Raw genomic sequence first — 15487 nt, 5'->3', positions numbered from 1 at the left:
ATCAAACTCTAAAGCATGATTATGCATATGCACATACACACACACACACACGCACACACACACCATGCATTCATTTACACATATACACAAACACATTGTCATTTATGCTCACACACACACATTTCCACATGCTCAAGAAAACACACAGACTCTCTCTCAGACACACTCTTGCTATTAACAACTAACCCTCCCCGCCTATCCACACACATTCATCTCATACCGGTGGGTGCAAAGCCAGGTGGGGGTGGCTGCATGCCTGCTCCACCGTCTGGGTAGGGAGGGGGCGCTCCTGGAGGCATGGCACCTGGCATGGGCCCTGGAGGGTAGGCACCCCCAGCAGGAGGATAACCTCCAGCAGGAGGAGGGTAGCCACCGGCAGGAGGGTAACCAGCAGGAGGAGGGTAGGCCCCCTCAGCAGGAGGGTAGGGCCCAGCAGCAGGAGGAGGGTAGGGGCCAGGAGCACCAGCAGGGGGGTAATATGGACCTCCGGCTGGGGGGACAGCTGGGTAAGCACCTGGTGGAGGCGCTCCATTCATGGCGTCTTTCTTCATGTTGTCATCCTGGGGTGGGTCTGTCAGAAAGAATAATCCAACAATCTGCTAAACTGTTGGGGATTTTTTTGTATTTGAAGTCATGTAAATTGACTGTCCTTGTTCATTTTTTGATGAATTTAACAAGAAAAAGCAAAAACATAACAAATAAAAACCACAGACCACCTGTACCCACTCAAAAAAAAAAAAAAAGTCATGCACATCTAATTCTTCTAAGTTCTAATGGTGAAACAAGATATTCAAATTAGGGTCTTGTTATTCAGTCACAGCAAATGAACATGAATTACATATTGTGGTACTTTTTATATATTAAACTTACAACTGAAATTGAATTTTAAATATTTTTGTATAGACATTCACACTTATACACACATGCATGCACTTGTACCTACTGTTAAATCTGTGATCTGCTTGACACCTAAGTCTCTGTATAAAAAAAAAAAAGGTTACATATAAAATATATGAAAACACATATGGAGACAAATACAACATAGTGGATACATGCAAGATCTATGGGGAGGTACACACCTATCTTGTCTCAATGTCAATTTTACTGCTACAAAGGTATACAGGTACAATCATAATAAATACGTACTTTTCATTTGTGCAAGTGAACATGCACATGTGTATATACATGAGCAGCACACAAGTATGTTACTGCTTATTGGCTGTTCCTTTGATAACATTTATTCTTCTTGAAAGAAATGTGCCCTGCTGTGGGGTATCAATGGAAATGCTAGAAGATATACCAAACTGTAAATGGGAGCACAATGTCCTTTTTACACACACTACTCAAAGACAGAGCTAAAATCTACTTCTGAACCAGGTCATTTCTGTGGATATATCAAAAGCAGATCACTAAAACAGAACTTCATGTAGAGGTAAACAGCCGTTGTTTTGATCTGGCATCTGAAGTTACTGATTCATAACAGTAGGTAGGTGTCAACAGGAAGTATGCAAAAATGCCTTTGTAAATATAAATGTGTGTGGGCGTTTGGGTGTATGTGTCCGTGCGCACACGCATGCCTGTAACAATCACATTATACACAAACGCATGTACACTGTCAGTTACTACTAAAATGAAATTAAATAAAACATCTGTGATGAAACAAAACTGCACAGACCAAAAAAGCCAGACTAATCTAATAACTCTGTTTTCATATCAAGCGCGTTGGGTTACGCTGCTGGTCAGGCATCTGCTTGGCAGATGTGGTGTAGCGTATATGGATTTGTCCGAACGCAGTGACGCCTCCTTGAGCTACTGAAACTGAAACTGAAACTCATATCTGAAGCATGACTTAAATTCATTAAAAAAAAACATATCAATAAATCTACATTTTGCTGCAGCATGTCATACATCACATCAAAATGCACCTTCCCTTCTACCAATGATCTATCATTCTATGTGCCAACAAAACAAAAATTATGTTCACCTAAAATATGCATGAGAGCTTGCAGGTATGAGGTATGTTACTATGTAGATTTGATGAACCTGAGGGTAAGCTGATGGAAAATGCTAAGCCAACACTGGTTTAAAGTATTGTGCTATCTTATCTAATGGAGCAAAATGTACTGTGCGATTTCACAAGTAAGGACAAGCAACATGCAAAACAAAAGTAAAGAACATCTCCTGATGTATACACTGGTAGTAGGTATGTGTTTTACCCATCGCACAACAGCATGTCTAAATATAGATTAGTAGCATTTCTAAATATATACACGAATGACTGCTGTGTGGTTTTATTCTTTGTTCATTAATTAATATTTCATGTTCCTGCCCTTGTTGTGCTTTTATTTCCTGTACCTTAGAGTTACCTGTGTACAACTAATGAGAAGTGCTAAGCAAGCCACGCTTGAAGGGGCTGCCTCTATTTTATTTCAACTAAAGTAGCAAACATATTGTACCAGTCTATCAATTAAAATACCAGAAAGAGCTTTTATCTATTTTTACCAAAGCTGTAAATCAGAATCAAGAAACAACAATGTGAACAAAACCAATAAATTGTTTCAAACGAGCTTGAGTTTCCCTCCCGTAAGTCTTATCTGTAGGCATGTTATTCAGGTTTACCTTGTGTTGTCACTATATGTTTGATGCATGTTCACTGTGCACTGGAGTGCTTGCACACATGTTTGTGCACACGCTAATGAGTACTGTTTAGTGTTCTTTTACTGAAGGATGCTGAAACATCTTGTGAACATAAGTTTATTTTAAATTTTAATTCAAATGAATCTAAAAAAGTTAATCCCTGATTTTCAGACCTATGAAATCTTTTTTATGAATACATTTTCTTTGGTATTACACATTTATACAACCGTAAAATTTTCTTCAACATGGTCAGTTTTTGTTGATTCATTTTTTTTGTGAATGTCAGTTATTTCATCACTGGCCAGTAAATTCTTTCACAGGTCTTGTCTTGTACTGTGCTATTATATCACTGTCAGTTTGAAGTTATTATGTGAGAGAACAACTGCTTCATGATTCTCTGAAAGTTTCTTTCTCTACCTGCTCAAAAGAAGCATTTAATAACCTGTTTTCACCTAACATGAGGATACGGTTCCTTGCAAAACCTGTCACTGTCTGGTTTAGCTGACTTACTTCAGAAGACATGGCATAAAGTAACAATGACAGTGCAATATCAAATGGCATGGAGTAACAATGACAGTGCAGTATCAGCCTGCTGGTGCAAGAAGCCACACTGAAGGTGCATTGATGTTTAACACACAATCTAATTTCAAAGGATATGTGAAAAAGGAGAATTTTTATGCAACAGCTGCAATAAGTGCAGCAGAACCTCTCAATGACAACACTGAAAAATGTTCATATGAAACAAAGGAGTTTGAACTCTACTCCTTGTTTGGTTAAAGTCTGCCATATCTAAATAGTGAGTCTGTATCATACTTACTGTTTGATTACATATAATAATAATGATAATAATAAAATGTAGGCATATATAAAAATATACTTATTATGTCAAACTCATAGTCATATGCATCAGTTTGACATGGTACACTACATAGGACTTTTAAAAGCATGTGGAGAGGAATCTCTAGCAGCAAGATAGTCAAGGACATAAGGAAGAAATAAAATAACTAGCAAGCAAAATAGATAATATTTCAGCACCGCATGCAGGGGAAAACAAACATGAATCAAGAAAAATGAATCAAAACCAGAACACTCAATGTTTAGTTCTATATGAAATTTTTTTTAAATTTAAATAAAAACCCAAGAAAATCTAAGACAGGCATAAAGTGACAGGCTTAAAAGCATTCTCCGTACTTTCAAAGATAAAAGCAGTTGTCTATTTAGGGCAGTGTTTACTTCAAAGCTGAAGAAAAGAATCACCTGCCCATACGTTATATCAGTGTCTAAGACAAGGTATAATGCAAGTATGACAACATTAGACAGAGTGACTTTCATTAGTTTCAATGCGTAAGAAATATCAGTGCTGATAAAACAGGAACATATGAAGGTACATGGTATAGGAAAGGTGGGGTAAAAATCAGCAGTTCATTTAGATAGTACTACCATGTGCTGCAGTCAGTGGAGCAGATAGCTGATGCTCTGTTTCTGGCTCTGTTAACACAATATATCAAAGACAACACACATACACACACACACACACATACACACACACATGCACACACATCCAAAAGAAAAAAAGAATCAGCATGCATGTACATGCAAGAAAAAAACCACCATGCTGCATGGTGTAAAAAACAGAAGAATTCACTGTAAGTGCACATAGCTCAACCCCGTTTAAGTTAAAACCTCCAACGTGTACAGTTTAATATACCTGAAAGACTTGGTTAGTGGCAAAAACGACTGAAAGTTCCTTAAATTTCCTGTTCAAAACAAAATCATTCAATAATCATCTGACATAAACTTGGGGATAAAATAAACCGTTTAGTTACTAATCTCTGACTTAAGCGAAAACAAAAAATAATGCAGAAACATAAAATATGTTCTCAAACAATAACATACTAACAAAAAAGAATGGACATAGCAATTCAATAACTGCTAAATATTAAACGCACACACACAACATGTATACCTCTGTGCATGCGTGCGTGCCTCCGTGTGTGTGTGTGTGTGTGTGTGTGTGTGTGTGTGTGCATGTCTTGAGCATGTGTTTCAAGTTTCATCAAATAAATAAATATTGATAAACAGGCATACACATTAACATGCACACTGCTGCTTCAGCCCTGCAATACTGTACAGACTACTGTAATGAACCTAAATCACTGGGTAAGCAGCAACAAAGGAGAAAGGTAGGAATGCACTGAACAGGACAGGGAATGTCTGCAACAAGGTAACACAAGTGACACATCACAGACTAAGTGCGTTCAAGAAACAGCTAGTTACACAACATGAAAAGTGACTTTGATCTCAAATGACAGTAGCCATGGACTCAGCCAATACTTTCAACTTTTATCTTCTGGAAGACACCACAGGACTCAGACACAAAACTCTCAAGAACTAAAACATTTCTTTCCTAATCCTCTGTCAATGAAATTATTGAACAAATGATTTTACCCCATTTCAAAGTAACAAGACAACTGGATATAAGCTAATATCATGTATCCAAATTGTATGTGTGCATGTTAAACAGTAAAGAAGGAGGCGGTGGAAATTTCTCGTTTAATATGTTGTTTATTTTACTGGAATGATGTTAATTACACAATAAAATTTGCTTTACCTCTGTTGTGTGATTTACAAATTAATGCACACAGTGACTTTTATATTGACCTTGCCATCATATTTACACTAACACTGCATGTGTGTATGCGTTAAAACGTGCATGCATACATGCACCCACTAATTTGCATTTCTTACTGTTCTGCTTGTAATCTACATATATCACAGACTTTACCATTCATTTTCTCTGAGATATGTAATGGCTTTGATTCTGAACACACACAGCTTGTGCTGACCCTGAAGGGTGAAAATGGAAATGAATGCAGTTTTACATTAGCCTTGTTCTCTAACTCTCAGAATAAGATTGCTCTTTTCATGCAGTGCAAAAGTGAACTGTGATTCAACCTCTAAATGAATGGTCATAAGCTTGATTCACAATCCTGGCCAATAATGTACTGGTCTAATATACCACTACAACTATCAATCAATATAAAAATCTGTCAGCATCAAATAAAAATAAACATGAGGATAAAATTATTCTTTTACATTCCAACAAATATCCAAGGAGAAGCTGCAAGATGTAAAAATCAAAAGCAGATTTTCCAAAACATTTTCTAGGCATCTGAAATTTATCAAAACGCATCACACTCATGTGCAAAAGATGCAAAAGACAGCTTGTAACAAGCACATTTCAAGACACAGGTTAATCATGTTGAATAAACAGCACTGTAATCCAGCTGGATTGACAATGAAGCTACTCAATACAGGCTTGAGCTTTATCATCTTAAAAAAAAAAAAAAAAAAAAAAAAGATATAAAATCAGTATAAGTTTTGATCTACTTTACAAAAATTCTCAATGCTTGGCTCTCTGTTCACCCTGGTGGTATCAACCTCCATTCTGAAAGTATACCAACTTTATGCAACCAAAATATCTCCCTTACAGGTTGTGTCAGATCAATGAACTGTTCATAAAAAAATAAAAATGAAAATAAATTGTTTACAGTTTGTGAGTTACCTCCTTATCCATCCTGCTCTCCTGGCTCTATCTCCCCAACCCATTTCTGATCACTGTCATGCAAGGCGAAATAGAACTACTGTAACTGCAAGTCTCAATAAGTGTGGAGCACACATGCACACACAAAACACACATACACATGCATGTATGCACACACACACGCGCGCGCGCACGCACACACACACACACACATGCAATCATGCAAGTTCATACACACACACACACAGAGGACACACACAAACACACACCGTCGCTAGTATGTAAACATATGCACATCCACAGACACACCAATGAACACTGAAGCCTCACCTGCTGCCTTGCGCAGGACAGTTCCTCCTCCTCTGTTCCTTCTTCTTTTGTAGCAAATGGCAGCCACCACAATGATGCCTACAACCACCACCACCACCACAACGATGATAACCACGGGCGATCCACCAGACCTACGTGAGGGCCTCCTGCTCACAAACATTGATTTGAGCCATAAATGGCAATATGCTTATAATATAGGCAAGGTTACTAACACTTTGTCAAGATAAAACATTTATCAGCTAAAACGCCAAGTTTGACAGTATGAGCCCAACATAAAAAAAAAAATTAAAAAAAAGAATACACTGCAATTAAAATTAAAAAGCATCTTCTGCGTTCCGACAGACACAAAAGCGCGCACACAATAACATACAGACAGCTGAAACAGGGTTATTACACAGACTCCAGTTTGTTTAATTCATACATGAGCCGAACAAAATAACACAAAACAAATCAAACACACATAAACACATAAAGAAGAAACCAAGTACTAATTTTTTTTCTCCTAGTTCACTGTTGCACATTCTTTCCTAAATCCCTTTGCCCATCTCCTAGGACACAAATCCATGAGAAGCCATTTCATAGTCAGATATTTTATCTTGGTAGCAAAACACTAATTTCTGAAATAAACTGTGTGCGAGTGATGTTGATAAACAGTACATGCATCTCCACTTGATCTTTTTCTTGTACTGAGGAAAAATGTAAGTAATTCAATGCATGTTCCTTGTACTGTAGTACTATAACTGACTGCAACAGTCTTCACTCTTTAAAAAAAACATCTCTCTTGGTTGTAGAAAACCTGTAACTGAAAGCAAGCATATAAATATTAAACTCTTTACTGGGCACAGAATGCTTTTTTCTTTTCTTTTTTTTTATATAAAGTTTCAGGACAGGAAAATGTATGTGGAGGTCTGCCTGTGGGTATATCTGTTTAACACACAGTATCTCTACGATGGAAGGATACATTTCAGTCCAAGAAAAAAACCTTTAAAATCCAAAAAAGAAATAGAAAGAACAAAACACACACACACACAAAAATAGCACAACAAAAAATAAGAATTGCAACAAAACCGCCAAAACAACGCCAATGCATTTTCAGGCCTAACATACTCAACAACCACTCCAGACAAGTCCACTTTTTCTTTGTCAAAATTATGATCAAAGTTCAAACACATTATCCCACATTATACCTCTGCAATGGAAGCATACATTTCAGTCCATCATGACTTTCCAGCTTCAATAATTCATAACACTTTTATTAACCTTTTCGGTTTTCCGGTCTTTTCCAAGACTTTACCACATAATCATATTGACAAAGATACTTCATAACAAAAGTAGCTGACGAATGTAGGGATGGCTTCCACAGTGACCGATTTTTCAGACAAGAAGGCTGACCAAGATGTGCCATCAACTAGGATTTTCTGCATGTTCCACCCTAGTTAATTCAGTACCCTCTTTAATTCAATATATTTGTGTGCAAGTGATGTTGATGAACAGTGCATGCATCTCCACTTGATCTTTTTCTTGTACTGATGAAATATGTAAGTAATTCAATGCATTTTTTCTTGTACGGTATATATGACTGCAACAGTTTTCATTCTTAAAAAAAAAAAATAATAATAATAAATTAAAAAAATCTCTCTTGCAGTCTCAGTTGCAGAAAACCTGTAACTGAAAGCAAGCAAGCAAATACTTATATTTAAGTTGAACTTTTTACTTGGCACAGCATGCTCTTTTTTTTTCTTTTTTTTTTAACTTTCAGGATAGAAAAAATGTATGTGGAGGCCTGCCTGCAGATACAGATCTGTTCAACACACAATACCTCTGCATGGAAGCATACATTTCAGTCCAATGAAGTCCACATTCTCCCACATAATATAATCCTGATAAAAGTTTCAAACTACCTCTCTCTAAAATATTTGTATGCAATAAAGACACTGATGGTGTCGTCAGTGTCATTCTGTATGTTCTGATCTGAACTCTTTAACTGTGAACAAAAATTAGAATAACATGTTGTCTTCAAACTACATCCAAATGCTAATCCAAGTATCTTGCTATAAACCAGGAACAACACAAGAAAATCTTGCAGATCTGGAGGCAAAAGTAAAACAAAATCAGCCAAAGACTAAAGGAAATGTAACATTACTGATCTGGAAAAACAGAATAATCTGAAAAAAAACTTACACACTATAAATGGTATGATTGGAAATAATTTTTTCTGTGTCATTTTTTATCCAAATTTCGTGCTGACAAAAGTATTTCCAGAGAAAATGGATCAGTTACAGTTTTCAATGGACTCCCACACACACAAACACACGCGCTATACACAAGGCAACTGAATAGCAAAGACTGTTTACACAAGTGAGCCAAAATTTACCTGTAATCCATTATCTGGCATTGCCATATAAAATGCATGATTACTCAGGATGAATCAAGTTTTTTTGGCAAAATTATAACCAGCTGATTAGACGCTTTCTACAAAACCGAGAAGTTTTTATCATAATTGTCATCTTCATCACTCAAGTCAAAGTTGACCTGAGGAGTGCACACTACAAATGTCACTTATTTTAATATGTGAGCTTGTTCGAGCCTCTCATAGCACCGCATCTCCTGCACAAAAGCCGGAAGTACAGCTCCACATCAGAAATTAACAGTCATAATCTTAAACAATTTTGATTTTGTTTTATATAGGCAACAGCCAAAATTTTCCTCTCACTGCTCCATCTGAAAAACAACATATATGTAAATGAATTTAGCCGGAAGTACTGGAAGTTCTGTGCCTTTCACTTTTTGTAAGATTCTCATAATATGTTAGGCAATTACTAAGTATGGATGCTACGAATACTGCTCAGCAACAGTAGGTGCTTTGCGATATCTTGCCTCAGGCAGTATCAGTATCAGTAGCTCAAGGAGGCATCACTGCGTTCGGTCAAATCCATATACGCTACACCACATCTCCCAAGCAGATGCCTGACCAGCAGCGTAACCCAACGTGCTTAGTCAGGCCTTCCGAAAAAATAAAATAAAATAAAATAAAATAATTGCCTCAGGCAAAACAAGTATTTTCACACTCTGTGACCGGTGAAAGTAGAAAACATGCAGAACAGTAAAATGACCTACTGATGATTGTCATTACTGTTGAATTTTTGTTTGCAGTGAAGACAGAACTGGTTTCCTACAGAAGTTGTGGGCATCCAGGTCACCAGAGCACGATTTGTTGTCCAATGCTCTTGGCTTGGGTGGACACTGGTCTTCAATGCCTTTGTTGGTTGCACTGTGGGAGTAACTTCATAGTGACCTTGTTCAGGACCGAGGCCTGGGCTGGTTTGTTTTCTTTGTAAAAAAGATTTTTTTTAAACAATGTAACTTCAAAATATATAATATAATATCTGAAGAACTGAACAGATAATTTAAACCTTTCACCCCGTAAGAAGTTTGGTGGATAAAATGCATTTACTACAATGAAAACTAAATTAAAAATATCAAGCTGGTTATCAGTTTCAAGAGAGTCACTTTTTTCTTCTTTTTTTTCCAACACTAAACTAAAGACTGTCAGAGCACTGATCTTACCCTAATGTTACTTATCAAATGAAAATCTTTAATGACAATCCAATGTTGTTTTTTCAAATGCAGTCACATCTACATAACACACATTCCCAAGCACACATACATAAACTCTCTCAGTCTCTTACACACACACACACACATAAAGAAATTATTTCTTCAGTTTCCAATGCCTGATTACATGCATGTTAACCCTTGCCAGAGAAACTAGATTAAAGTGAATTTTTTTCCACAAAAAGAACGGGTACATATTTAAAAAAAAATTCTCTGCACTTTGTTATTGGAGAGAGACCCATAAAAGTATATATTTTCTGAAAGGAAAATGAATTAAGAATACAAGACACATGATGTCTTTCAATTTTGAATTTTTTCCTAACACATGCACTTGTTTTTAAATCAGTGTTTAGATTTTTTGTAAGATTTCAACTCGTTCATTTCAAACATTTTTAACCCTCTTACCCCAGGTTGCCCAGCACAAATCACCCATGAAATCCCATGCCAATGGGAATAACTCGTGCAATTTTCGATAGTGGGTAATAATAAACATTGATTTAAAATATAAACACCTTCTTTTGTTGCACATATCTATTTTTTCCTGCATTCTACACAAGTTGCAAAATAATTTTTGTTTCCAGGCTCACGTTGCTCTGTATTTACACAAAAAAAATAAAAGTGTCAAATTTGAAAAAAAATCTTTTAATTATAGTATGATTTTCTTTGGTATAAGTTTGTCCAGTCTGCAGTGTCTTCTAACACATCTTTTTATTCTTTTTCTTACTCAACTTGAATTGCAACAAGGAACATGCTCATTTTTATGTTCTTTTCATTTTGAGGGATGATGTGTTTTCCATATGATGGTGTGGATAAAAACAACAGCAAAGAAACAAAAACAAACAACAAATCAATCTCACATGTAATTTCTCTACAATGCAGAGAAAAAATATAATCACTGAACTAGCAAAATCAGGAAGGTCGTTCAGAACACCAATAAGTATCAGTGCAATCAAAGACTGACAGTATCAATTCTGACGGTCTGGCGATCGATTCACGATTTCGGAGGTCCGGCAATCGATTCATGATTTCAGAGGTCCACCGATCGATTCAGGATTTCGGCAATTCACACTCAAGTACCGACTACACTCTCAATAATGGTGAAACCCAGTCAGTGGATGTCTAGGTCATACAGTATGATCAACTTTTACAAAATTCTCATGTAGAAATCATCTTCAGAATATTCGTGAGGATTGCACTACAACTCTCGACAGTCATCGAACTCATCTTGCAACTTTGAAACTTCAAAACTTTGGCAAAACTTAACCAAATCAGTAATATATTCCACTGAAATAGCACAATCAGGAAGGTCATGCAGAACACCAATAAACATCAGTGAAATCAAGACTGACTCACTCAGTGGCCTGTTAACTTCCGGAGTATATTGTTTGCCAACACCTCCAAACACACTTAGAGAAGCATGGAATCCTATCAGACAAAAACCATGGCTTCAGGGCTGGCCACTCATGTGAGACACAACTCCTTACCATGACAAACGATCTCCATGAGTCAAATGACGCCGGGAGGAAGACAGATGTGATTGTCCGTGACTTCAGCAAAGCCTTTGACACGGTCCCCCACAGCAAACTTTTGCATAAAATGGATCACTACGGGGTCAGAGGCCCAGTCTACACATGGTTCAGCAAGAGGGAGGAAGATGAGGGTAGTTATGGACGGCGAGGCATCCGAAGAAGCAGCAGTTGAATCCAGCGTCCCACAATGCACAGTGCTCGGTCCATTACTCTTCCTCTGCCACATCAATGACCTGCCAGAATCAGTGAGATCAACAGTTCGGCTCTTCGCTGATGACTGCTTGCTGTACCGGGAAATCTCAGAAACCTAGAAGAATTGGCTAAGAAGTGGGGCATGCATTTCAACGCCCAGAAGTGCTATCTGCTCTCTATGGAAAGCACTTCGTCCTACCTCTATAGCCTGGGAGGAGTAACATTAAAACAAGTACAAGAGATACCCTATCTTGGAGTACAAATCGCGAGGGACTTGAAATGGTCCCCACATATCTCCAATATCAGCCGCAAAGTTGGACTGACCCTAAGATTCCTACGCCAGAACCTCCGGAACTGTCCCAAAGACTGTAGGCACCTGGCATATATGGCACTGGTCAGATCCAAGCTGGAATACAGCGCGAAAGTGTGGGACCTGCACCAGAGACAGGATATCGAGAAGCTGGAGAGAGTGCAACGCCAAGCAGCAAGCTTAATTACCGGAGACTACAAGTCCAGGAATTCCGGATGTGTAAGCGGCATGCTGAAGGAACTAAACCTGCCGTCCCTGGAGGAAAGACGTAGGCACCAACGCCTCAGCCTCTTCTATAAGATTGCTGAGGGTGTCCTCCCAGCTATCCCAGCGGATAAACTCCTAACTCCGGCCCCCACAAATCGCCGCAGAATTAAGCCCACCAGTTCTGAGGGATTCAAAACAACAAATGTACTAGAAAGACAGGACATCAACCACTCCCATGGATTCTGGGTCCCCGACGCTAGAACAGAGCAATATAGTAGCTCCTTCATCATCAGGACTGCCATGGAGTAGAACCAACTGAGTGAGGCCACTGTGACGGCAGGCTCTGTCAGCACATTTTCATCAGCACAGACCAGATCACTATCTAAGCCTGTGACCAGCAACCACAATTTTTTTTTTTTTTTTATAATTTTTTTTTAAGGGTCTTGCTTCTGGAAGTGGGGCGTGGACCCTTCCGGCCGAACCAGCGGTTTTGATGGTCTTAACCCAGGGTAGACAGTTTTCTTTAGGTCTTTCTTTGACTATTTTTTCTGATAGGTACACGCGTCCTCCTAGTTCCGTCACGTCTATATTGCCAGAAGTGGCGTCTGCGACGTACACCACCAGATCCAGATCCAGACATTATTGATTTCGGAGGTCCATTGTTTGATTCATGATTTCAGAGGTCTGGCAATCGATTCACATTCAAGTACCAACTTCACTCTCATTGTCAGCAAAACTCAGTCAGTCCATATCTAGGTCACTCAGATCGATCGATTTCTACAAGATTCTCATGCAAAAATCATTAAAACTGTTTGAAGTCATCTTCAGAATCATCCTTCAGATTACGGTAAAGCTCTCAGCGGTCAACAAACTCGTCTTGCAACTAAAAATTCACAACTTTGTCAAAATTTGACAAAGTTGTGAATTTTTAAGTTGCAAGACGAGTTTAGCTGTAAATCTCACAAGAGTCTCGTTTATGCAAATAACAATGGCTGCGTCCATAGTAAGCACGTGTTTAGCTAGCGGTAACGGGCACATTCGGGTTTTACACTGCAAGCCGCTATTGGGCAAAAACGTTGAATAAGAGTTAATCTGGTCATTTGCACAGTAACATTAATTTTTCTGGTTGAATGGATCAAAACTGTACACACAAATCACACTGGAACAACCACAATATAAAAAAAAAGAGAAAGATACATATTTATTGTAACTAATCTAAGTGATAACAACATTGATGTAATTGTCCAGTTCTTTCATTCAAATCAGTTTTCTTGAAAAAAAATCATCGTGACCATCAGTAAGGCCAAACCCAAGAACCATTTTGTTCCTAACACATTTGTATACTGATATTCTGGAGTTCTTTTTTCTGCCTGCCTGGATTTGCCTGTATCTGCTGGAGTGTCTGTTGTGCACACACACTGTTTTCCTCAACAAATTTCTGATTTAGATTATCATCTTCAAAAAGAGAGAAAAAGTCAATGCACTCTGTTACATGGGTCTTTTTCAGTCCACTGTCAGCAGTAAAGTCGGCAATAACAGGCTGAGTATTGTTTGTTGGCTCTACACTGATCTCAAACACAGTAAAGTCACAAACCCCTCTGCTTTTCCACTCTCTAATCCAGTCAACTTTGTCCAGTTACCCTCAGTTCCATCAGTCTTGATCTTCCATCACATCATCCGTTAAAAGTTCATCACTGTCTTCTCCTTCTAGCTGACGCTTCAATTCTTTCTGAGCATCAGCTAAAAAAAGCAATTTTAGTCATTTTGGCTGCACATCAATTGCAGAGATTTAACCTGGTATGACCATTTTGCTGAGTGTGTGACAAGTGAGTCAAAACACGCACAGTAACCCAACCACCTGGGTCAAATAAAGGACTTCCTCATGATGCAGTTTCTAGTTATCAAATGAATCTAGAAAGATTCCCCAAGCTAAAGCTACCAGTGTTCTTGTCAATGAACTAAAAAAAAAAATTAAAAAAAACAGAGAAAAGTCTGATCATTTCCATGAAGAGTTATCTTGTCACTATAACAGCGAAGCGTGCACAGCTGCGCTGACGAGTCATCTCGTCATACTGGCAGCCTAGGGGTTAAATTAGACTGACATCACAAAACCAAATACGTTATTACTCTTAAAAGGATGAAGATAAACAACTTCTTACCCATAATAGTACTCATCACAGCAAAACTCTCTGCTGGATTCTCCACAGCACCAAGTGTAGTTGGCAGGTTCCGTTTCCCGAGGGCAGATAAAATGCCCATACACTCGTCCATTTGGTGCCGTATCATATCTGTTGGTGCAGATAGGTGGCACTAGAAGACACAGGAACAGGGCATGATAAGTTAATGGAATTTTGCTTGTGCATTGTGGTAATAATTTCAGACATAATCACCTCCAGAATGTTATTTTAGTTAAAGATAAAGCCAGATTTGAACAAAAAAGTGTGCATATGTTCTGAAACTGTAATTAACAACAACAAATTACATCTATTCAAAATGTAATTCTAACAACATGAACAAATAATTACACTGTCACATCACAGCCAAATGTACAGTGGGAAAAAAAGCCCAAAATTTCAACATTTCAGTTTAATTGAATGAGCAGTAAACAGTTTTGTGAACCTGCTGAAGAAAGCAAGATTTTGCCCAGGTACATTTTATTTATTACGGCATTAAATGGATTAATAATGCTGGCAGATATAAGAGATGAAACATTAGATGCTGCTACAGCATTATTTTTATATCTGTGAAATATAAGCACGAGAAGAAAAGCTGGCCCACTGAGGACACACTACTCACAAATGTGTAGCTGTGCTGATAAACAGATAATACATTCTCTAGTACAGTACTAACAGTAATTTTGCAGCATAAAGACACAACAGCATAAAGAAGACAGTGAACTGTTACCAGTAATTCCAGTGACAGCAAAGATAACAAATAAGCTCCCAAAATATTTTTTCAAAAGTCTCTCTATTCCAGTTCTTTATTCCCAAGGGTACAACGACCTCCACTGTCAAGGAGACTACTGGCATTTCAGGACCCAGTGCTCATTACATTTTGATTGAAGAACTGGCCATGATCATCTAATTTCTGACCAACATGAAAAATGACCCATCCAATTCAAAA

At 37.9% G+C, this 15487-nt stretch overlaps 1 protein-coding gene across 3 annotated transcripts in view; it reads right to left on the bottom strand.

Annotated features, from left to right (window-relative positions):
* The window catches only part of LOC143288426 (uncharacterized), a 32008-nt gene that overhangs the window by 8720 nt on the left and 7801 nt on the right, over window positions 1-15487 (bottom strand). The window contains exons 3-7 of one of the 3 annotated variants that reach the window (XM_076596903.1): window positions 14524-14674; window positions 9629-9841; window positions 6512-6657; window positions 4078-4125; window positions 221-571 (exon numbers count right to left, since the gene is read on the bottom strand). In XM_076596903.1, the coding sequence (XP_076453018.1) occupies window positions 221-571; window positions 4078-4125; window positions 6512-6657; window positions 9629-9841; window positions 14524-14674 (909 nt within the window). The remainder of the gene's footprint in view (window positions 1-220; window positions 572-4077; window positions 4126-6511; window positions 6658-9628; window positions 9842-14523; window positions 14675-15487) is intronic. The other 2 variants (XM_076596912.1, XM_076596922.1) reach the window with 2 other exon arrangements.

The sequence above is a fragment of the Babylonia areolata genome, chromosome 1 (assembly GCF_041734735.1).
Source record: "Babylonia areolata isolate BAREFJ2019XMU chromosome 1, ASM4173473v1, whole genome shotgun sequence".
NCBI lineage: Eukaryota > Metazoa > Mollusca > Gastropoda > Neogastropoda > Buccinidae > Babylonia > Babylonia areolata.
The sequence above is the reverse complement of the archived record's forward strand: the minus strand, read 5'-3'. Positions and strand labels throughout refer to the sequence as shown.